The sequence below is a fragment of the Capra hircus genome, chromosome 15, assembly GCF_001704415.2.
Source record: "Capra hircus breed San Clemente chromosome 15, ASM170441v1, whole genome shotgun sequence".
Lineage (NCBI taxonomy): Eukaryota > Metazoa > Chordata > Mammalia > Artiodactyla > Bovidae > Capra > Capra hircus.
The window spans coordinates 31687500-31711017 of NC_030822.1; the positions used below are offsets into that span (position 1 = coordinate 31687500).

The 23518-nt window shown below is 51.5% G+C and overlaps 3 protein-coding genes across 8 annotated transcripts; 2 read left to right on the forward strand and 1 right to left on the reverse strand.

Moving 5' to 3' along the window:
* On the forward strand, positions 713 to 3971 carry ANAPC15 (anaphase promoting complex subunit 15). Of its 6 annotated transcripts, none has more exons than XM_005689880.3 (5): positions 713 to 842; positions 2354 to 2483; positions 2990 to 3049; positions 3362 to 3499; positions 3607 to 3971. In XM_005689880.3, exons 2-5 carry the CDS (start codon positions 2364 to 2366, stop codon positions 3664 to 3666), a joined length of 378 nt encoding a protein of 125 aa, XP_005689937.1. In that variant the 5' UTR covers positions 713 to 842; positions 2354 to 2363; the 3' UTR covers positions 3667 to 3971. The 6 variants fall into 6 exon arrangements, with proteins under 6 accessions (XP_005689937.1, XP_005689942.1, XP_005689939.1 ...); XM_005689885.3 differs by having other exon boundaries at positions 3619 to 3971; XM_005689882.3 differs by having other exon boundaries at positions 734 to 842; positions 2359 to 2483.
* On the reverse strand, positions 4028 to 23518 carry LOC102173865. The gene is given in 6 exon segments (XM_018059413.1): positions 4028 to 4959; positions 5440 to 5590; positions 5592 to 5636; positions 17264 to 17412; positions 18318 to 18523; positions 22676 to 23518. Coding segments are annotated over 6 exon segments (954 nt in total). The 5' UTR covers positions 22758 to 23518; the 3' UTR covers positions 4028 to 4638.
* On the forward strand, positions 9523 to 16029 carry LAMTOR1 (late endosomal/lysosomal adaptor, MAPK and MTOR activator 1). The gene is made up of 5 exons (XM_018059411.1): positions 9523 to 9727; positions 14061 to 14206; positions 14449 to 14526; positions 14871 to 14997; positions 15403 to 16029. Exons 1-5 carry the CDS (start codon positions 9686 to 9688, stop codon positions 15493 to 15495), a joined length of 486 nt encoding a protein of 161 aa, XP_017914900.1. The 5' UTR covers positions 9523 to 9685; the 3' UTR covers positions 15496 to 16029.

Sequence of the window (23518 nt, forward strand, 5' to 3'; positions counted from 1 at the left end):
GATTTAGCCCAGACCTGGAGAGGGCAGCTCAATTCCCCAGTAGCAGAATGCTGCGCCTGAGACTGAGGAAACACTCCAGCCCTTACAAAATCTGGAATGCAGACCTGGAAAGGCAATTTTGAGACCAGTGAAAGGACTTCCCTGGCGGTCAGCGCTTCCAATGCAGAGAGCGCTGGTTGGATCCCTGGCCAGGGAACAAGACCCCACATTCCCTGGGGCTGCCCGTTCCGCCCGCCCCCAACCCCCACCCCCCCAAAAAGACCAGGGAATCCACTGCAGGTTAGCAGAGTCTGGCTTCCCTACTTGACTCTGAGGTCTTTGAGGGCAGGGACCATGTTCCTAGATTTAGCTCCCGCTTCTAGCAGGGCCTAGAATACAGAATATAATAGGGACCCAAATATTTCCGTTGAAGGCATACATAAATGAATGTATGCACCAAAACGGGAAACTGAGGGACAGAAAGGACAGACAGGAACGGCGAGGGGTAAAATCACCCAGCGATTCTGAGGTAGAAGTAGACTAATTTTCCTGGTACGCAGCACAACAAATAGTCCTAGTACTAACGCTGGTCGCTGCCAGCTATTTTTCAGCAGGGATTGGCGAGAAAATACGGCCTGGGGAGAGAGAGGCGGGGCTACATGGGTACAGAGCTGGCGCGCCAAATTTCCACCCAGCACGTGACCGACGTGTGGAACGTCACTTCCACTCTGGCGGGGCGGGAGCAGGAAACAAAAGAAGAGCAAACACGCATGCGTTTGGTGTGTCCCTGGTTCTGGCGGGCTCTTCCGGTCAGGCAGAAATAAGTGCTTCCGGGTCGTCGCCGGCTGCCGCCTCCCGGCGCGGTAAGTACAGAAGCTAGGCTGCGGCTCCTGACTCCTCGTCCCTCCTTCCCTCCCTACCCCAGAGAAACCCTATTCTGATCCGACTCCTCTGGAGCTGCCTGCTCACACTCCCCTTAACATTAAAGCGCACCAACTCATTGGCCGCTTCCTCGAGAGTAAGCCCCACCCCGTCACACAAGGCCCGTCACTCATTGGTACCACTTCCAGTCACTCAGCATTTCTTCCAGTTAATTGGCCTTACCCTCCTTTCGCGATTAGCGACCCTATAAGGGCAAATACCTGTCCGAATCCCGCCCCTGCCTTCTTGTTGGTCAATTCCACGATTATTATAATAATAAGCAGAGAATGGGTGGTGGTTTTACGACGATGGGTTGGTCTTTCGGAGCCGCGTTCTTTGGCTGTTCAGTACTTCGGGGGGAGGGGGAGGGGTGTTATGGATCCTGTTAGAAGCGCCGGGAAGCTGCGGTACACGGAAGAGCAGCCCCTAGCCCCGGATTGGTCAAATAAATTAGGGCAAGAACAGAATTAGACATAGATCCTTTTGTCTTCATCTCTCGTGCCTGGCCTGGATCTACTCCCCGCAAGCGTTCCCCCCAGTTTACCGTGTGACCTAGAGCCAGTCGTTGCCTGTGCTGGGCCTCAGTTTTCCTGTGAGCTGAAAAGTTTTAATTCAGATTCTCTGGGACCTTCCTGTCAGCTCCCTCAGCCTTTTAAACCGAGCTGAGTTTATGTATTCTCTCACATGTTAGTTCATCTAGTCAGTCTTTCATCTACTTATTTACTCATGCCTTTAGAATGTCTTACACTTGGTAACACCTCCCTTCCCTGCCCCCCAATTTGACTGTGGTTCATTATAGAGGTGGTTCGGGTCCTAAATTTCTGACACTGGGTATGTGTGGGCTGGGTCAGCATGGAGGAGCAAAAAGTAGGTCTGGTGTTTGGAGGGGGTAGAGGTAGTTTCAGTAGAGTCCTGCCATCTTTAATTTTGAATTTTGTAATGCCAGTCTGCATTCTGGTTTCCTCTCTCTACATTTGGCTTCCATTCTCTTCCTTTCTTGAATAGCTTACAAACAGCTTTACTTATCCATAAAGTAAATTACTAATTGTTAGAATAATGGTGAAGTGAAGTCGCTCAGTCGTGTCCGACTCATTGCGATCCCATGGACTGTAGCCCCCGCAGGCTCCTCGGTCCGTGGGATTTTCCAGGCATGAATACTGGAGTGGGTTGCTATTTCCTTCTCCAAGAATAATGATGAGGGTGGTATAATTGTTATTGTCCCATTTTACAGATGAGGAAGCTGAGGCTCAGAGGTTAAGTGACTTGGCGGAGGTCAAATAGCTAGTAAGTGGTGGAGCCAGGACTCAAACCCAGGTCTGTCTGATTCCCACAGGGTAGGAGTGCGTCTCTGCTACTGTCCACTCCATCCAATCCCCAAGTCAAAATGTCAGCAAATAAAATCTAAAACCACACACATCTGAGACAGTTGGATTCACCTGACCCTTTCCCTCAGTCTAGGAGCCATGTCCACCTTGTTCCCCTCACTCTTCCCCCGTGTGACTGAGACACTGTGGTTTAATTTGGATCGACCCTGTGTGGAGGAGACAGAGCTGCAGCAGCAAGAACAGCAGCATCAGGCCTGGGTGAGTGAGAACCTAGCACAGCAGGGGCGCTTCAGTCAGGCTCCCCATCCCCCTTCTCTGGCCTTAATCTGGCCCTACTCTGCAGATCTGCCCTGGGGGAGGTTTTTGTCCTGAGCTGGGGGCCTAGGTTCTCACCTTTGTGTTACCCTAATTTGCTGAAGACTGTGGGACCTCTAGGCCAGATCAGAGCCCAGGCTCTTTTCCCTACAACACAGAAGTATTTTTTGACTGTCTATCGAGGACCTTGCAGATGTCATGTTCTAGGCTGGTAGTGTCACTTCATCCTCACCATAATCTTATAAGGAAACCAAAGACCAGAGAGTTTACATAGCTAGATCAAATCCGTAAGTGGCAGATGACAGGAAAGAGACTGAATCTTCTTGAGAGTCGTAAGGAAGCTTCTCCTCCACACTTGGGGGTCTTCTTGGGGGCAGGGCAGGTGAGTGCCATGCCTTTGACTGCCCTGCTTGGGCCCCAGCCTTGCTCTCCTCCCTGTTTGGCCACAGCTCCAGAGCATTGCAGAGAAAGACAACAACCTGGTACCTATTGGCAAGCCGGCCTCAGAGGTGAGTGGCTGCAGCAGGTGGGGCCTATGTGGGGCTCAGGTGGACGGAAGCTCTGCTCTAATTCTGAAAGTCTGACCTCTGACTCCAGAGTAGGTGTGGTCCTCAACTCTGGTGGAGGCCAGAAAGGGGTAAGAGAGAGGGTGGGTAGTGGGCCCAGCACTAAGGTAGTGCACCAACCAGCTAGACTCGAGTGGGACAGGATCAGGGAGTGGAGCTCATTCATTGGCCCCAGAGAGAAGCTCCAAGTGGGCCAGTCCTTGAAGTGGCCCAGGCAGACCTATAGAACCTCCAGGCTCTTCCCTGCCTCACCAGCACTATGACGACGAGGAAGAAGAAGATGAAGATGACGACGAGGACAGTGAAGAGGACTCAGAGGATGACGAGGACATGCAGGACATGGATGAGATGAATGACTACAATGAGTCACCTGATGACGGAGAGGTCAATGAGGTAGGCAGGGGTGTAGCCAAGGGAACGGAAACGCTGGATCCTGCCAGGGGCAGGACCTGGGACTGGGGCTGGCTGGGTGGCTGAGGCCCTTCCCCACCCACACCCAGCCTCCTCTGCAGGTGGACATGGAAGGCAATGAACAGGATCAGGACCAGTGGATGATCTAGGTAGACAAGAAAAGGTGGTCTCAAGAAAAGGGGTCCGAGGACGGCCCTGGACTCCCTGCAGAACCAGCTGATCACGCACCCCCATGGCCCACCCCAGTGCCTGAATGCTCATCCTCAGGCACTTCCTCAGCTGCTGCCAGGACCTGATCTTCTTGGTCCCTCCCAGGCCATCAGTCTGCCCTTGAATCCCCAGGGCCTAAGCCCAGCCCACTCCCTTCTAGCCAGCATCTCACCCCTTGTTTGTCAGATCTAGTCTCTTTCTAACTTTCTTTAATAAAGACACAGGACTGATTTTTTTTTTCCCATGTCTATTCCCTATTTCTTGGTGGAACCTAGAGGAGGAGTCTAGCATCTTCTCTTGAGCTTTGGGGAAAGGGTTTTCAAGGGACTTCAGGCAGATCTACCTGGCCATGTGGGCTGGGGCTAGAGAAGGCCATAGTAGCCCTGCTGTCATCTGAGGCTCCACTGCCATTTCCTCTGGCCCAGCTTGCACCCAGCCATTCCTGTGAGGCCTCTAACTTAGTGTTTACTGTTTTCCTTTGATTCCACCCGAAATAGCATGGGGTTGGGGAGAGTCGGGGGCAGGTTCTCTGAGGCCCAGAACTGAGGGGCCCCTGGAACTCTCCTAGTCAACCTCCTTGGTGTTAGAACAGATTAAATCTCAAAACAGGGCAGAGACTCCCATGGAGTAACTCAGCAAATCAGTGACAGGGCTGGGTTGGGCACTCAAGCTTCTTGCCTGTCAGTCCATGACTCTAGACTGGAAGGAGAGGAACCAATGGAATCACACAGCCTGACAGAACTTGAGGCCTCAGGTTAGCATGGAGCCAGAGTGGGACAGAGGTGGAAGGAGAGCCCCTCCAGCCCTGAGCCCAGCATATGTCAATCCACAAGCAGGGAATGGAGGGGAGGGGATATTCTAAGGTCCGTGCTTGGGGAGGGGGAGGCAGCAGTAAGTACCTGCACCTGGACTCAGCCAGGCCCTGCGTAGGTGAGCTGGGCTATGCCATCCTTGATGGCAGGGAAGTCAGGGAGGCCAGTGTGGTGGAGGCGGCAACGGTAACGGCCACAACTCTTGGCATACTGCAGGAAGCGGGGTGCGCCAGGGAAGAGCACATGGTCAGCTAACACAGTGGCACCAGCTGGCAGCAGGGCATGGCCTTCCAGAAGCTGCAGGTCCCGCAGGTAACATCGGGGCCGGTGTGCCAGGAGCACCAGGTCAGCCCGACTCAGCTGGTACTGGGTTCTTAGGCGTGGGATCACCTCCTCTGATCTCCCCACGATGAGCTCCACCTGTCGGGGGAGACACTGGAGGTGAGATTGGGAGGGACGACTGTTCTCCCACACCAGACCCCACTAGCATTTGGCATATTTTGTGCCAGGCCCTGGCCAAGGTCCCCATGTGTGTTCTCCTATTTCCTCTGGCTTCAGAACAAGAAATTAGAACCAGAATTGTGATTTCCATTTTACCACTGAAGAAGCTGAGGTTCAAAGGATAAGTGCTTTGCCCAGGATCACATAACTAACGAGAGGCAGACTAAGGTTTGGACCTAGATGGGTTCCAGAGACTTTCCTCTTAACTGCTTCTTTGTCATCCAGCAGCAAATATGTGCCAGTGACTTGGAAGAGGAAGATAAGAACTCATACACTCTCCAAGGTCATAGTTCCTAAGAGGAGCTGTTTATTTCTCCTAGATGGGAGACAGGGGAGGCTGACTAGTGTAAGGCCAAGGGTGGTAGGAAAGAGATCAGGACTGGAGAGGTGGGGCCTGACCGTGTGTTCGTCAAAGCCAGCCAGGCGGATGAGTTTTTCAGCCACTGCTGCCGTGCGTGGATCCCGCTCCACGGTGAGAAGGCGACCCCCAGGGGGCAAAGCACGGGCAATAAGCAGTGTGGAGTACCCGCAGTAGGTGCCCAGCTCCAGTGCACTGGCAGGGGCCTTCTCCTCCACCAGCCGCATCAGGATCTGACCTGTGGGAGGAAGTGGCTATTGCAGCAGACATGGGAGATGATGCAGGGGGCCTCATAGAAAGGGGTCTTAAATGCCCACTTGCCTCACTGCAGCCCCCAAATGGCTAGAATCTCATTTCTTTTTTGGGTTATAGTCCTAGTAGCCCCATTGGTCTCCCTGCCCCTCCAAGCTTGCCTCCTTCACACCAGCCACTAGTAATCTTTCTAACAAATCTGACCCTATTGCTTCCTGTTGTTTCCTATGATCCTAAAGGCCTTTGGGATTGAACATGGGATTGAACATGAGATCCTCAGCCTGACATTCAGAACTTTCTTAGACCTGATCCTGTCCTTCCTTTCCGGTTTCAGCTCTCAGTTCTTCCCACCACAACAATCCTGAACAACTGCGCCCAGAGTCAAGCATGCTGGCTCAGTCCTTCATGCCACATTCAGATACACGGCTGGCTTTGTCCTGCTCCACCTCTATCCTCAACTACCTGGCCAACTCGAAAGCAATCACTCTAGGCTCAGTTCAAATGTTGCTTTCTCTGGGAGGGCCCAGGTGGAAAGCACCACCAAAATCCTAAGAGATCTTTGTTAGACCTTCCAGTTTCACTCTCTCTTGTTTTGTTCATTGAAATATCTTTCTAACCATTTAACTGGATGAATCTCTTAAATAAGACTCCGAAACACATGTGCTGGGAGATGGGATTCAGACAGATCCAAGCAGACAGCTACCCTGAATGGGACGGGGGAGCCTCCAAGGTGGGGGAGAATTACAGACCCATAATTACAAGGTTATGGATTATGTGCTGAGATGTTTATTCCCCTGTATTATACCCCCTTTGAGGCCAGCCTTTGTGGCTGATTCATCCCTGTGGCTTCTACCTTTTTCTTCCCCAGCACTTAGTACATGCCTGATACAAAACAAGTGATAAATTTTACTGGATGAATGAGTAATTTTACCCAGCTCCCTCCTTTCCAGAGGAGAAAAAAAGAGACCCATTGAAGATCAAGAATATGCTCAAGTCACCCAGTAAGACAGTGGCAGATTGTGGATCTTCCTTCACCATCTTGGAGGTGCTTCCTGGAGCAGAAGGCTAGGAAACACTGACCTTTGGCAGGCCCCATGTGGCTCAGGTACTCGCAGTGGCTGCTCCAGTGGTCCAGAGTGGTGAGGATGTGACCAGGGTCCCCAGGCAGGGCATGGGTGAGCACATAGCTGAAGGCCCGCTCCTCCATCCGCAGCCCTGACAGGCAATCTCGGAGGCTCCGGAGCAAGACTGTGCGAACCAGGAGTCGGAAGTAATGCCGGTATCTCACCAACAATGTCACTACCAGGGGTAGGAAGGCCAGCGCAATGGCAGGGGACATGGTCCCTACCTGGGCCCTGGGGTGGAGGAAGGGAGCGAAACCCACACGTCATTTGCCTGTCATTTGTGTAGCCCTTACCAGTGGCAATTATCCCCGTTATTTTACACACCATGGCTCAGAAAGGCTAAGTTCATTGCCCAGAATCACACAGAAGAACTAGGATTTGAATCCAAGCTGGTCTGATTCCAAGCCCATAGACTTTCAAGGATTGCATGCCACCTAAGTTCAGCACCCAATCCCAAACCATGTCTTCCCACTTCTGGACCCTGGTTCATCTTCACCTTGCTCCCTTCATCAGTTTTGTATCATCTCTGTAGTCTCCCTTTTCAGGACCCCTTTCACCAGTTCCTGTCTGAGTTCTCCTGCCACCTTACCCAGCGCCTGCTTGGTCTCTGACCCATTACTGTGTAGTAAAATAGCACATCTTTGTAGTCAGGAACTCCTTCACTATCACTGCTCTGCATCAGTAAAAGGCCATCAAAATACTCCATAGTGTGTTAGGATGAGATATCCTTACCACCACAGAACTCTCCCTCTGTCAGCATTTCCCTGGAAGGTGAGAATGGTCCTTGATTGGCATATTTATTCTCCACTTCTGTCTCCCCTCTCCTGCACTCCCCTCCTCTGTCCTCTCTCAGAATTCCCTTCACAGTCACATAGATACACAGCACACACTTTCCCCTAACTCAGCCTCTTTTCTCTCCCTCATCTCGAGACACCCACCCCTCTATCCCCATGGACCCTGTCTTCTCCAGTGCCCTGGACCATTTTACCCCTTTGAGGCCACTGGTGGTAGTTGAGGGAGGGAGGTGACTAAAAAGCATGTATGAATGGGGTTAATAGATAGTTGAAGTGAAGTGAAAGTTGCTCAGTTGTGTCCGACTCTGCGGCCCCATGGACCATACAGTCAATGGAATTCTCCAGGCCAGAATACTGGAGTGGGTAGCCTTTCCCTTCTCCAGGGGAATCTTCCCAACCCAGGGATCGAACCCAGGTCTCCTGCATTGCAGGCAGATTCTTTATCAGCTGAGCCACAAGGGAAGCCCATAAGTAGGTGGGTGATGGTGAATCTGAACTGGTGTGCTTGGGAACCCACATTCCAGGGCCCTGCTTACCTGGGCTGCAGGCTCCTGCTTGGGAAGATCAGAGCATAGGACAGGAGGGGGAGTCCTTGGGGTGAGGAAGAACCCTAAGGCAGGCTGGACTTGCTCTCAATTATTGATGCTGAGGCTGCTGTTGTTACCTGAGACCTGTGGTTCAAGTTACCAGCCCCAGAAAGTGCTGGAGTTGCCTCCAACCCTTCAGGATCCCTCAAAGAACTTACAGAACTCCAGGACCTTGATTTGAGGGGATAACAGAACTACTTGGTTTGGTGACATTTCCTCCAACCCCTTGATTCAAGACATGGGTTATGGTGTGAGCCAAGGTGATTGGGAGCTTGTAATTTATTAATTCCAAATTCTAAGCCAGTGCTAAGGATCGAGTCTCAGAAAAAAGTCAGATCCTGTCCCTGTCCCCAGGAACTTCACCTTTGGTAGAAGAGACTGATACAGGGACAGAGAATACAATACGTGATCCCTAGAATGCGTGCTCCATGAACACCGGGACTTTTGGCAAGCAGACCAGGTTGGGGAGACAGTGTGTCAGCCCATGGGCGAAAAGACCAGAAAGTCAATCTGGTCAAGCTTCCTAAGTATTTCCCTGTGGTTGGAAAGGCAGGATCTGCAAGATCTTGCACGACAGTCTTGGACTTGTGTTCAGAGTCCAAGGGAAGATGTGTAACGGTTCTAACCACTGACTATGAGCTTTGTGTGTTAGATTGCTGCTGCTAAGTCACTTCAGTAGTGTCCGACTCTGTGGGACCCCATAGACGGCAGCCCACCAGGCTCCCCCGTCCCCGGGATTCTCCAGGGAAGAACACTGGAGTGGGTTGCCATTTCCTTCTCCAATGCAGTAAAGTGAAAAGTGAAAGTGAAGTGTGTTAGATTGCTCTGATGTAAAAAGGCAGGATTGAAAAGAAATGCCTCTGGCCAAAGAAATCAGTGAGGTGGCCTCTACCTCCGCCACCAAGATTGAGCTCCACGCTGCTTCAGTTTGTGAAGGTATAAAGTCCCTTCTTCCAGTAAGTCTCAGAGCCCTACTCAAGGTTGGGTGCCACACCCGCTGTGTGCGCCCGGGCCTGGCGCCAGCCAACTAGGCCCTATGGGTGTGTACCCACACCACGCTCTTGGAGCGTAGGGCCTGGATTCCACTTGCCCTTCTAATGTCATTCAGGAGAGTATTTCATAACCGCAACTGGTATAAATTCACTCACTAGCCCACAAATATAGCCTGGTGGCCTCGGGAACTCATACATTTCACACAAGGACTTTTTACACCCCGCAGCGGACGTCTCCAGCTGAGACCTGCAAAAGCTGAAGTCATGTGACCCACCCCTCCCTTTCCTTGCGTCACGTGTCTGACGGCCTGTCACGCAGGGTGTGCCTTCCCATTGGTTGGCTATGATCACGCGGTAGGGGCGGGGCCGGAAGCTTGGGTTCTGGCGGCAGCCACGGCTGCGAAGCCGCTCCGGGAAGGGGTAGGCACGGGGGCGGTGGTTACTTGCTGGATCCTGGTGCCGGTCATGTGACCGGAAGGGCTCGTGACGGACGCCGTCCCTCCTCGGCGCGGCCTGAGCGCCCGGCCCGACCCCCGCCATGGGGTGCTGCTATAGCAGCGAGAACGAGGACTCGGACCAGGTGCGGCCGCCGCGGGCGGGGCTCGGGAATGAGGGCTGAGATCCTGGGGCATGGGGCCCAGAGAAAAGCGTGCAGAAGAGGGTCACCTGGACTGCAGGGCTTACTGAGTACGGAGGCCCGGAGGGGACAGATTACAGAGGAGACGCCAGCCGGGCTCCTGTTCCTTTTAAAGCCCGAGTTCTTTCTGCACACCCCCCCACGTTAAGATGTGCAGGCAGCCGCCTGTCCCGCTCGCTCCTGCCCCTTCCCCTACTTTCAGACGTTTACAACTTAAAGGGTCCTCAGCCTCCGTCTCTGGGAAAAACTCCCTTCCCAGCTTTTTGTCCCTTCTCTATGCTTGTATTAATGGGCTTTGTGAACCCATTGTAGAGGTGGGTAAGCTGAGGCTCTTGAATTATATTGCCCCGATATGAATCAGAAATCTTTGTATACTCTGAATCCTTGGGGTTGAAGAAGGAAGGTCACTGCTAGTTTGGAGTCAGGGAAGGCCTCTGGAAGTTGGTGTCATTTCAGCTGATCAGTGAAGGATTTAATAGACACAGTGAGGGCATTGAGACGGTGGGAATTTGGAAGGCAACAAAACGGGTTTAGCTTTGCCTAGATTGCGGGGAAAGAGAGGTGGGATGGGAGCTCACTTGTGCCTGCCTCAATGCAGTCCCTGCCTGGGGCCTGCGGGCTCCTGTACCTAGAGGGGTGTTCTGGGTATTCAGCTGTAGATCTGATTCCTTGGCAGAAAGGGTTAGGTTGGGGCGGCCTGTACAGTTTTAAATTCTGCCTCTTCCCCTTGGTGTAGTCTCACTTCTTGCTACACTTTAATCCCTGCCCTGCCTGCCTAACCTTTTTGAGAAGGGCAAGACCTTTTCAAGAAGTCCCAAGTTTGCTTGAAGTCCTAAGTCTCACTTCCTGTCTTGGTTGCCACTGAGCCTGGATTCTACATTTCAAAACATATTGACAGGAAAACTGTAGAAAGATTTCAACAAGTAGTTCACAGTCTAGAGAAGTAGATGGTCACAGAAATGGATTATGTCACTGGTATAGGGGAAGTAGGTCTTTCCCCAGTGACTCACATGAATCTATTTTGGGTCAAAGACTTAAGCTTGGGAAAAAGTCATTTGTATGGGAGGCACGGGTGGCCCCTGGATCTCACTAAGTCTCCAAACACCCAGTGAACATATATGCCTTATCTTAGGGATGCCATCCAGGCAGTACTTCACACTTCACCTGTGGTAAGAAATTGAAGACAATACTCGTTTCTACTAGGAAAGCTATGGCCTAATGGGAAATTGTCCCCTAAAGTATAATAATGGACTCTTGCACAGAATGAGTCAAAGATTAACTTTTTGTGAGAAAGGATACCAGCTTTTGGAATTTCTACTTTCCTGAATCTACACCTTCCCCTTGATGGGTTTCACTTCTGGTCCTAGCTCCCAGAGATGGTGCTTAATCAGTCCTGGGTGATTTTTTTTTTTTTTGACCGTGGACCATTTTTAAATTCTTTATTGAACTTGTTACTGTATTGCTTCTGTTTTATGTTTTGGCTTTTTGGCCAAAAGCCATGTGAGATTTTAGCTCCCTGACCAGGGATTGAACCTCCTTCCCGAGAAGGCAAATTCTTAACACTGGACTGCCAGGAAAATCCCTGTCCTGGGTGATTTGAGGCCTCAGGTGGAGAAGGTCTGCTTACCTAGTCTATAAGCCATAACCATTCACTGTCCACTCTCTCAGGTCTTGGGCAGGCCTCTCTCCCATTCTCATATTGGACTCTTGGTTATAATAATAAAAAGAAATGTACATTATGTTACAGTTTTCAAAGATCTTTTACAGTTATCTTGCTTAACTCTTGTCCAACATCTGTTATATAGGTTCTAGTTGTGTTTATTTAAAGGTGAAGAAAAAGTTGAGAGAGGCTGTGATTTAGCCAAGCTTATAAAACAGAGGGCTTCCCAGGTGGCACAGTGGTAAAGAATCCACCTGCCGTTGCAGGAGATGTGAGAAATGCAGGTTCAGTCCCTGGGTCAGGAAGATCCCCTGGAGTAGGAAATGGCAACCCACTCCAGTATTCTTGCCTGGAAAATTCCATGGACAGAGGAGCCTGGTGGGCTACCGTCCATGGGGTCTCAAGAGTCAAACACGACTGAACGATTGAGGAGACACACACATGCACACACAAAACTGGGAAGTGCTACAGGCAAGGTGTTCTGCTGCCAAGGCCTGTCTTTATCCATTGTGCTAAGCAGTGTCTTCTGGCTGTGCCCACAGACCAGGTGGCTAGTCATAGGCAGACCACATACATGTCTATGAAGAGAAGATGGTGAAACTCCTCCCAGGTTGACACTGACTTTAGGACAAATCTTGGTGTGAAAAACCCTCCCGTGTTACATTCACCCTTTTGGGGGTGGGGGCGATGTTATTTGTCCACTCTAACGGTAGTAGCATGGCCTCTTCAGTGAGTTGAGGGCTCAGGAAGAGAATCTAGTTCTTTTCCTTTTGTTTGGCTGTGCTGGGTCTTCACTGCCGTAAGGGCTTCTCTCTAGTTGTGGCGAGCAGCATCTAAGTTGCGGTGTGCGGGCTTTTCATTGTGGTGGCTTCTCTTGCTGGAGAGCACTGGCCCTAGGGCATGCCAGCTTCAGTAGTTACAGCACTTGGGCTCAGTAGTTGCACGGAGCCCTCCTGGGCTCTAGAGCACAGGCTCAGTAGTTGTGGCGCACAGGCTTAGTTGCTCTGTGGCAAGTGGGATCTTCCCAGATCAGGAGTCGAACCTGTCTCTCCTGTGTTGATAGGTGGATTCTTCACCACTGAAACCCATAACAGCCTTGTTCTTGAAGGACCCCGGATAGGGGAGAAGTGGCCTTGTCCTGCAGGAGCATCTGTCTGAAGTGGGGCTGGGGAAAAGATGGACATATAGAAAGCAACTCAGGCTTTATTATGGAGCCAACTTTCCTTAGAGATAGTTTAATCTTTGGCACACGGTTTGTCTTTCAAGTTCTTTAATACTTAGCCTGTGTTTTAGTTGGGTCAGGGGGTGTTTAAAGGAGTTGGGAGCTGATGAGGCAGGAGCCTAGAGCTTCTGTCTCATGCTGTTGGGAACAAAGGACATGGGCAGCCTAGGCTTGAGAAAGAAGAGTAATAGTGAAAGGACTGACCTTGCCTAGGGTGGGGCAGGAGGAAGTGTGTTCTGTAAGGAGAGTTGAGCTGTTGGCAGGGGAGCTGGGAGCCTGCAAGTGTGAAAGACTGTAATAGGAACTGAGATGGGCCTGGAGTGGAGCACTAAGGAGTCTGGTGGTCTGGCACTGAAGGCTGATGAGTCAGCTCTAGCCAGGGTGGCCTCTTGTCCCTGGCATCATCCTGGGTACCCTTGTTCTTTATACTTTGGATACGCAGCATGATGGCTTATCCATTTTGCAGCTGACACAAAGCCAGCAGGGATTTACAGCTGATGGGCTCAAGGCAGGGTTGTATTCAAAAAGATTGCGGTAGATTAGATCAAGGCACTAAAACAAGCTGAGGAGAAATAACACGTAGCGTTATATAGGACCCGGGAGACTTGGTTTGGTCTCAGGTCAGTTCAAGGGTTGTGGTGATTGGCACAGGCCGGCAGAAACAGGACTGCTGACACGAAGGAAGCCACGTTCACAAAGGTGTGGCGGCTTGGCGAGGGCAGGAGCAGCTCCGTAAAGGCACTCTGGGAGCACCGATTTAGGTTCTGGGAATCCCACGCAAAGAGGAAAGGAGAGTGGACGCCTGAGAGTAGAAGGGGCCTACCCTCAAGAAGAGACTCTTGGATGGCAGGACCCAGAGCCTGCAGCTGGGACTCCTGAGATAATATGAGAAATGGCCATCGAGAGGTTGAGCTTGCTTTCCCTTGGGGCCCAAGGCCTTGTCTGGCCTCACAGGGCCTCTGGGAGCAGACAGTCTGACCAGGGAGGATCTGGTCTGGGGGATCAGAAGGGCCATACTCGGGCTCCTGACTTGTTTCGGTGTCCCATCTAGGCCCCACTGCTTTGGTATTTTCCACCTTCTCTGGTTTCCAGCCTCCAGTATCCTTTCTCTACCAGGTGATGGGCTATTTCCTGAAGTTGCAAGGCCATGACTAAATACCTGCGTTGTGCCTCTGTCCATCTTTTCAGGGCCCCTAGGACTGCTTGGTTCCACTTTAGCTCATCCTAGACCACCACCAGCCTAGCTCCCAAAGGCAAGCAGGATCTTGGTCCTGGAGCGGATGCTTCCGTACAGTTGGGCACTTGGGATGTTCCTAATAGAAATATTTTTGGTGGTTAAAGGTCAGAGCTGGGCTAAGAGGAGAGGCTGATGTCTCCCCTGTGGTCTCTCCTAGGACCGAGAGGAGCGGAAGCTGCTGCTGGACCCTAGCAGCCCACCCACCAAAGCCCTCAATGGAGCCGAGCCCAACTATCACAGCCTGCCCTCTGCTCGCACTGATGAGCAGGCGCTGCTCTCCTCCATCCTCGCCAAGACAGCCAGGTGGGCATCACAGGACCGGGCCTGGGACAGCACTCCTCCATGCATGTTAAAGACTGGGATGGGGGGCCAGACCCAGGGTGCAGGGGACAGGTCAGTGGGAAGAGGCACTCCTGGGCCCAGTTGTCCTCCCGTGGGCAGACAAGGACACGATTGTCAGATAGCCCTGGAGCTGTCACCTGGCAGGGAGTCTGTTCGGCCCTCTCGGAAGCACCGTTCACGTCCTTTCTCTTCTTTCCCCAAAGCAACATCATCGACGTGTCTGCTGCAGACTCCCAGGGCATGGAGCAGCACGAGTACATGGACCGGGCGCGGCAGTACAGGTGCGCTTCCGGCCGCTTGCAGCCTGAGGCTGCTGGGCCCTCCCTCCTCCTCCCTCTGCTCCAGCTGTGGAGCCCTGGCCCCGGTCCAGGCTCCTGGTCTGGGTGCGGCCCAGGAGGGTGGCCACAAATCACTCGGGTGCCTCAGTCGATGTTCATGTTGACCCAGCTTGCCCTATGACCTCCAAGGGTGTGGAGAGCAAAGGAGGTGGGCCTGGAGAGGCTTTGCGGCGAGCTAAGGCCTCGTCACCTGCTTCTCTGGTCTGAGGGATGAGGCCTGCCTGGGCTGGTTGGGCCTACTACTGTGGCCTGACGGCCTGTCCCCACCCTCCCCTCCCCTCCGCCAGCACCCGTTTGGCTGTGCTGAGCAGCAGCCTGACCCATTGGAAGAAGCTGCCGCCGCTGCCGTCTCTCACCAGCCAGCCCCATCAAGTGCTGGCCAGCGAGCCCGTCCCCTTCTCTGACTTGCAGCAGGTGAGCCACCCCTCGCCCCACCCTCTCCACCTCTGAGGAGCTGGAGAAGTGGAGGGAGGGATCCTGGTAACCTGTGCGCCCTGCTCTCTCCCACCTCACTCTTTCTGTCCTCCTCATGCCCTCTCTTCAACCTTTATTCTTTTTCTACCCTTTGTTCTTTCCGCCTTTCTCTACCAGGTGCTGCGCTATTTCCTGAAGCTGCAAGGCCATGACTGACTACCTGCGTTGTGCCTCTGTCCATCTTTTCAGGGCCCCTAGGACTGCTATTCCCACCCGTGCCGTTCTCTTTGGCTCCCTGTCCCCCATCGTTCCCTCCTCCCTGACCATCCAGTCCCCCTCCCCCACTCCAGATCTCCCTCCTCACGCCTCTGTTTCTGTCTCTCTCTCCCCGTCCCCCTGTCCCAGGTCTCCAGGATAGCTGCTTATGCCTACAGTGCACTTTCTCAGATCCGTGTGGACGCAAAGGAGGAGCTGGTTGTACAGTTTGGGATCCCGTGAAGAGAGGGGGTCCCTGGACAGCTCTTCTTCTCCTCTCTTCGCTCCGTCTCCACCCTGCCTCCCCTGGCCCCCAGCCACACTGCGGCTTATACAGTATCCTAACCTGCTACTAATCACAGAAGAAAGTGGAGGAGGAGGAGAAGAGTGAGGCGAGAAGCCTGAGCAAGTGAGGATGCAGCAAGGGAGGGTAGAACCATTTGGGACTGGCCTTCGAAGCTCTGGCCAGGGGTGGGGTAGGGGTCACAGGGACAAGGCCTGGTAGCTCTTCCCCCGTCACTGGGAAGGTGGAGGTGCCAGTGTGGGGGTGGTCACTACGGGGCCTGTTAGGGCCCCCTGCCCACCCTTCCTTGGCCTCACCCCTGTCCCCCGTCCCTGACTTGGTGCTCATGTGCACCTCACGAGGGCCTGTGACCAGGGTCTGGAGGAGCTTGAATTTGAACGAGTTGAGTTTGTATTTCTAGCACCCTGGGTTTTTACGTTTGGGGTCTTTTGGTTTTGGTTTATCATCCTCGATAAAGGACATGTATCCATCTGTGTGTTGGTTCCCGCCCGTCTGTCCTGCCCACCACCCTCCTCATGGCTACTCCAGTCTGTGAGCAGCATGATGGACGAGGGGGAGGGGGTATCTTCTGGGGGCACTAAATGGAATCCAGGAGATTCCCAGGTCTTAGCTGAGACTCGACCAGTGCTAACCTCAGATTGGATAAGACTGTGCTTGTCCCTTTTCCAGCGATGGGAACACTATCAAAGCTGAACAGGCTGGACTCTGAGGCAGCCATCATCCTTGTGGCATTGCCTCAGGCTCAGTGGAATTCCCAGGAAGCCCAGTGAGGGGGTGGAGGTCTGCATGCAGACCAAGAGCACCTGATACGGAGTCAGCAGACACACAGTTTCAAACAGAAGATTGTTTTTATCAAGTGAAATCTTAAGCAGAATCATAACACGCAAAACATGAGCGAGGAGCTACTCTGATCTGATTGAAGTGGGGCGTCCAGAGGTCACAGCCCATCTTCCTGGCCTCCTGTCACGGAGGCCTCTGGGGCATCTCCACAGAACCTTGGTGCTCTGCGAAGCAACTCTAACCTCAGGATATCTGAACTAAAGAGCGCCAAAGGTCCCAGACAGGTTAGATACATTACCCAGGGCTACGCCATCAGCTGAGGCCAGCGGGCCTTTCTTTCCATTTCCTCCTTGTTTCAGTGAAGTAAGACCAGAACATGATGCTGGTTACCTGATTTGGGGGGCGTCTTTGCATGGCACAAGGTGATCTGCTGAACAGTTCAAATCATTTATTGTCAAACCAAACGGACCACCCTCAGGCCTTTAAGACTGCTGGGGTCCTGGGAGCCTCAGGGTGCACTGTGCTTGATCCGGACCTTCTTCGGTTTGATGTTCATGCGTTTCCACACTTCAGCCGTTGTGCGGTCTGCTTTGGTGACCCCACTGAAGTCGAATGTGGTGATATGGGGCAGGGTACACAGCACATATTGCCTGTGGGGAAGACTCGGGCTGGGGGCCAGCCCCCCTTGCAGGACCCCTTTCCCCCTCCACCAGTCACTCCTGTCTCCCCTGACTGCAAGGAATGGAGGGCCTTGAGTAGAGTTTGGAGGACACTGGATTTATCCTGATTTGCAAGCAAGAAATGCCTAAAGCCTTCTCCCTTCCCCGGTCCAAGCAGAGCAGAAGGATGGTGTTGGGTTTCTAACCCCTGCTCTCGTTTCCCTCATGGGGGCCCAGCCAGAGCCCACGTCCAGGGCGAGGGACTCACCTATACCCCTTCTCCTCTTCAATGGGGTTCCCGTGCAGGGTCAGGCTCCGGAGCCGAGGGAGGGTAGCCAGCTTGTTCACTTCTCCAAGGCGCTGGATGCTGTTGCCATGGAGATAGAGGACACTCAGGTTGAAGAAAGTTGTCAGGACCTGTTGGGAGAGGAGACTGGAAGCTAGACTGGAGAAAGCCCTGTATCTGTGCTCAGGACTGACGGGTGGCCAAAAAGGAAGAGTTTGGGGAAAAACTTGTCACCCTCACAGCCATGCTGGATTGAGATTGACTAGCATTTCATTTACCTTTGAAGGGGTTCAGGGGTACCACACTGACAGCACTGTGATCCAGGGGGCAGGAAGTACGGCCCTGGGTCCCACCACTGCCACTGACTTGCCAGGCGCCTGTGTGCTTTCCTGGAGCCTTAGCTGTCCTTTCACTGAAGACCATTCCAGCTTTAGTATTCTAAGATTCTGTCACAACAGGGGACAGCACCTTGCTAGGTCCATCAGAGCTTTTAAAAGAACAGTTAAATTGAGATCCCTGCACCTGGGGAATAGTTTCCAAATCCTACGATAGCTCTTGTCTTTCCTAACAGAACTTGGATGAAAAGGGGCCAGTTTTGTTTGTTCCTTAGCATTTAGCCTGAGTTCATGGAAAGTAACTGCTGTTCTTTTAGTGACTACCTCTATTGAAGAACTTGGCACAAAGCACAGTGGGTGCCCAGTAAGCTACAATTTTACTTTAGCCTCCTATGCGAAGGCTTGCTGTGTGCTGGTTGCTTTTCATATGTTTTCATTTAATCCTCACAAATGTTTATAATGCTGGCCTATTTATCCCCATTTTTCAGACAGGGAGGTTGAGGTTTTCAAAGGTTAGGAGCTTACCCAAGGTCATAAAGTCAGTAAGAGGCAAATCTAAGATTTGAACCTATAACTGTGTAAGCCCACAGCCGTATGCTTTGCACAGCACCATGCGGCGTCACTACCTCCTTGACAACGTGGGAGGTGGGGAGACTGGGGGCTGGACAAGGTGGCTTCAGGCCTGCCCTGACTGGACTCACAGGATCAATGGAAGTCAGGTCATTGAAGGACAGGTCGATCCAGGCCAGGTTTTCTGGATGCTCCAGGAGCTGTGAAACCGCATGGTTGAAGTCTCTCAAGTCAGTGAGGACATTGTTGTTTAACCACAGGGACTGGGTCATTGACTTCCCCGACTTCGCGTGCCTTACTGGTCGTAGCCCTGTCCGGGGCTCCTCGCTTAGCAGATCTGTGGGCACAGAGTGAACTTTGGGTATGTTATCTTTGCTTTTCTGGCTCTGGGGGTAGGAAGGGACAGCTGGGAGGATTTGTAGCTAGAGGAGCTGGCAGGGCCATACCCCCATGCTTGTGTCTTGTGCAATTGCATGCACTGTCCCACAGGCAGTTAGAGGGAGCTTGGATTAAGAGCCCAAGACTTCCCATCCAGGCTCTTGGTTTGGGTCACATGCCCATGTTGACTGTCATTAGGTTCTCTGTATACCACTCCTGTGTGGGAATTGGAGGGAGGCACAGTTTATAGATGAGGAAACCAAGAACAAGAGATGTTGGACCTGAGCCAAGATGCTAGAGCACAAAATCCAGAATTAGCCACCAGCAGACCCTATAGAGTTTCACTTCAGTGTTAACACACTCGGTGTCCTCCCCCTTCTTCTGTTAATAGTAACTGTGCGTCATACTGGACATATACAATGGTGAACAAAATGAGTGAGAGGCTCTGTATGGTAATAGAGCAGGGGTAAAGCAGATGTTTGTGTCTTGGAGGCGGTCACGTGGGCAGAATGAAAGCAAAACAGTCAATATAATATGATAAATGCTCTTTAAATTGTGGAAGCACAGGAGAGGGGCTCTTAACCCAGTCTCAGGGAAGTTTCCCAGGGAAGGCCGAGACTGAGCTGGATATCTCAGTGGGTTAGGAGACATTAATCAGTCAAAGAAGAGTGGAAAGGTGAGAAGAGCACTAGCAAAGGCACAGAGGTATGGGATAGCATGGGCACACACGTATGTGCTGTGCAAGGGGGCAAGGAGGGGAGAGGAGGCAAGGAGCCTTGAAGACCAGGTTGTGTCTTAGACTTTATCCTGTAGGAGGTGGGAAGCCACTGGAGGGTTGAAAGCAAAGGAGATGATACATATTTCAGAAATGCGAGATCGTTCTGAAGCTTCCATTTTGGCTCTTTCAGTCATCCAAGCAAGGATGAGGGGACACACAGCATGACTTGACGGTTGACTAGATGTAAGGGTAGAATAATATTCAAGGGTGTCATTCAGTTTCTTGGTATTTGGGGAAATGTCAGTCCTATGGGCCGATGTGGGAGGAAAAGAAGCATGGTTGGGAAGGTGGAAGTTTGGGCTTGGCCTTGGCATGTCTGAGGTTCCTCTAGTACAGGAAAGAGGAGCAGCCAAGGAAGCAGTTGGATACAAAAGTCTAAAGCTCAGGAGACACAGACTTGAGAATCATTAGCATAGACTGTGTACAGGTTAGTAAAATAGATGAGATTGTTCAAGCAGAGTGAGGGGAGAGGGGGAAGGAGAGAGGAAGAGCGGGGGGAGGTTCCATTTAAAGAAGTCAGTGAGTCACCAGCGCAGGGCAGGGAGAACCAGGACAGGATAGTTTTAAAGATGCTCAGGGAATCCATAGTCTGTAGGAGTTTCAGGGAAATAAACTGAAAAGTAATTTTGGCAACTCAAAATTGTTGAGGGTTGTCTCAATGAAATGACAAGGGCCTGACGGCAAGCTAGGTTGGAGTGAGTTCAGGAGCAAATGAAAGGTAAGGAAATATAAACAGGTGGTATAAACACCTCAAAGTTTGGCTGAGGAGAGTTGGAAATAGAGCAATCTTTTTTTTTTTTTTAAGAGCAATCTTAGAACCCATCTGTATGGACCCTTTCCCTTTTTTTTTTTCCAACAAATAAGGTCCAGGGAGAGGATGGGCTCTGCCCAAGCTCAGAGACTTGTCAGTGGCAGAGCCAGAACCACTCATCAGCTCAGCTGAGGTGATTAGATGTTTCCTGTTGTTCCTATTATGCCTTTAGTTACTTGTCTAAAGCTGCCTCCCAGAAAGGAAATATTTAGTATTTTCTGAACTGGTCAGCTTGTCTTCAGCCTCCCCTCAACTCTGAGTGGACACACTTCTTTTCCACCCCTACCCAACTTGAACTCAGCTGCAGGTCAGGCAGCATCCACCAGATGGCTCTCTTAGTCCTAGAATGAGCACAACCCACAGGTGGGGCCTGAGGAGGTGGCAGGAGGGTCCTGTCCTGGAGGAGAGTACCCTAGCTCATGAATAAACTAATCCTGACCCCCTGCCTCACATCTCCTGACTTCGAACCCTGAGATGAAAGAGGAGTAAAAGTTAAGATCAAAATAAACCTGCATATGGACTAGTCTCCAGTCTGATGAGGCAGTGGCTTGGGAATACCACCAAGCATGGGGCTGACCCCTAGCTCAGGGGGAGCCCCTGAGGATGGCATTTCCTAAAACTTGAGGCCGCCTGGGGTTGCTGTTATCACAGGTGGAGGAGGGAGTCCAGGTTGCTATGGTTACTGAGACTCAGACTCCATCACAGCACTGCATTGCCCGAGGATCAGTCAAAGCTGCCCTGTTCAGAGTAGGCCAAGACAGGGCTGGAAAATGGACCAAAATGCCAACATTCAAAAAACGGGGGATTGTCTAGCTCCAGGATGATCTGAGGAAAACATAATCTGTCTTCATATCTCCTGAAGGGCCGTGCAACTTTCCCCATGTGTCCCCAGAGGGCAGGAGTTAGTCTGACGTGAAGAACTTCTGTATGTCATTGCTCACCCTGGAATGGAAGGGTTGGGAAGTGTGTGGTGTGGGACTCCCTAAACTGTGGGAGTAGTTAGAGGACTGTGCGTTGGAGGTGGTAGGCTGTTTGCCTTCTAAAGTCACTGTCATTTCGGATTCTGTGCTCCATATATTAATTCAGGAAATTGTGTACCAAGTTCCCCCAAACCACCCTGTCCTCTAACCCCAATTCTAAGTAAATACACCAAGTGCTGTGGAGAACCTGAGGCAAGATGGACCGCTCTGCTTCTCCCTTCCTCTCTTAGCAAGAAGCACCACGCCTGGCATATGTGTACAGACCTGCACACAGATATGTAGAAGTGCTTAATCATAGTTAGGTGCTCAATATTTAAGTACTGAATGAAAGACAGGGCATCTGTACAGATTATGTTTGGTGCTGTGGAGTTATACTTGGTCATAGTAACTTCTCTCCTCATTCTGAGGACACAATGGAGGGCAGAACTACATCTCCCCACTCAGAGCTGGGAATTCCCAGGGTGGGTAGGAGTCATACTTCCTTCTTCCTCTGTCACCTCAGCTATCTTGTGCATAGCCATTATTTCAGCTAAAACTCTGTGGAACATGGACTCCCATCAGTCAGAACTGATGGTGTGCATAAGAAAGGAAGGTCACAGCCAGTGGATGTGTGAGAGAACAAGCAGGAGTTACTGTTGTGACTGATGTCAACCCAAGCTGTAAGTACCCTAAACCCAAACCTCAGTAGTATCTAGTATCCTTGATAACTATTCATCTGCTTCTTGAACTTTCTCTGATTACCTGAGACAACCAAAGCCAGGTAATGCGTCTAGGATAGGCCAGCCTGTGTTCTGTGAGGGCAGACGTACTGATGTGTTTATGAGAGCAGATAACAAAGACAGAAGAACTTCCCTGGGAAGAAGCATATTACCTTGAGAATATGATCTTGCTGAAGCCTTCCTCTGTCCCCTCCTGAGAAGTACTAACTACCCCCTTACAAACACGCTGAAAGATAAAATGAGCATGGGCGGTGCTGGCACATGCAATAAACGTGGGTGATAATGGAATAAACTTGGATATGACCGGAATGAATATAAAATTTGTCAATAACTATTTCGACTGGAAACATGCCAGTTTGTTAGTAACAAGACCGTGCATGTTTCTACCGGTGATCAGGACAGGCTTGTGTCTGAGACAGGAGAGTAGGTTCTGCCTGTTGACTGGGATGCTGAAGCAGCCTGTATTTTTCTTTCATTAGTCTCTTCTCTCCAAGTAAGAAACGGAGAATAAAACTATCAGCTGATAGACTGGCTCCCCAGTTTTCTTCCACCTGACTTTCCTGCTGTAGCCTGGATTCTTTTGAAGAGCATCAGTTACCCTAAAAGCTCCCTTGGTTCCTTTCAGATGTGCTGATTTTTTTAAATGCCAGATTCTTCTACTCCCACCTCCCTACCCACTACTTCTCCCCAAAATGATGACAAAAATCCCATAGGCTTATGGGAAGAATCTCTTTAGGCTTTTAAAGAAAAGGCTGTTTTCTCCCTAGGGACCACACCCAGCCTGCTGCCATGGTGAGTGGAGTGCCGTGCTCTGGTTGCTGACCTTGGGTCACGTGGATGCTTCGGAAGGAGTAGTCAAGAGGGGGCTCTTGCACCGAAGTGTTCATATAGTTCCGTTTGTTCATAGCTCAGGCCATCATTTGTCAGGTGTAAGCATGGGCCCTGGGAATCCGGGTTCAGCCTGGGAGGACAGAGAAGGACTGGTGTTCGGCCCTCGGGTTTTCCCCAGAGCCCTCCACCCCAGGTTTGTGTGGCTGCATTTCTACTTGAAGATCCCAATCATGATTCCTTGCATTCGTAGGGCACTTCCTACTTCTCCGAGCACCTTCATATCCCCGAGAGTTCACTGACAGTTAAAACACCTTCTACTTTCCAGACGAAGAAACTGAGACCCCAGGGTGGAAGCACTTGCCCAAAGTTAAGCCAGTGAGTCAGCTGAGGACTGCCATCATAGTCTCCTGAATCCTACTCTGAGACCCTTCCTGCTACTCCACAGTAGCTACCACAGAGGCTGTCTTGATACCTATCCTCTGGTGACATCAACTGGGCTATTCTGTTGCTTAACAAACCCCTGAGGGCCTGTAGTGGATTTGGTGTCTGCCAGCCCTTTACAGCCTGACACAGATGGGGATTTGCTACCTTCTCTGCTTGTCTGTCGGCCCCCACCCCCATCCCCCGTCATCTTTCCATCAAGAGACCTTACTTTTAGCTACATCCTGAATGTAGTAGTACATATATAAACACACGTACACATAAAACCAGAGTCTGCCTCACTCTCACTCACCTGTCACTGATGCATGAAACTCCACCATTAGGGATTCACTCCTTTGGGTTCAGGGATTGTCCCCTGTTAAAATGGAAATACCCCCTGAGAGGGGTGAACAGT

Bases quoted from the DNA above. Each gene is read 5' to 3' on its own strand.
- ANAPC15 (XM_005689880.3), top strand. From the start codon at position 2,364: ATGTCCACCTTGTTCCCCTCACTCTTCCCCCGTGTGACTGAGACACTG. The intron at 2,484-2,989 runs GTGAGTGAGAAC...GTTTGGCCACAG, and splicing joins AACAGCAGCATCAGGCCTGG to CTCCAGAGCATTGCAGAGAA. The intron at 3,050-3,361 runs GTGAGTGGCTGC...CTGCCTCACCAG, and splicing joins TTGGCAAGCCGGCCTCAGAG to CACTATGACGACGAGGAAGA.
- LAMTOR1 (XM_018059411.1), top strand. From the start codon at position 9,686: ATGGGGTGCTGCTATAGCAGCGAGAACGAGGACTCGGACCAG. The intron at 14,207-14,448 runs GTGGGCATCACA...CTTTCCCCAAAG, and splicing joins ATCCTCGCCAAGACAGCCAG to CAACATCATCGACGTGTCTG. The intron at 14,527-14,870 runs GTGCGCTTCCGG...CCCCTCCGCCAG, and splicing joins GACCGGGCGCGGCAGTACAG to CACCCGTTTGGCTGTGCTGA.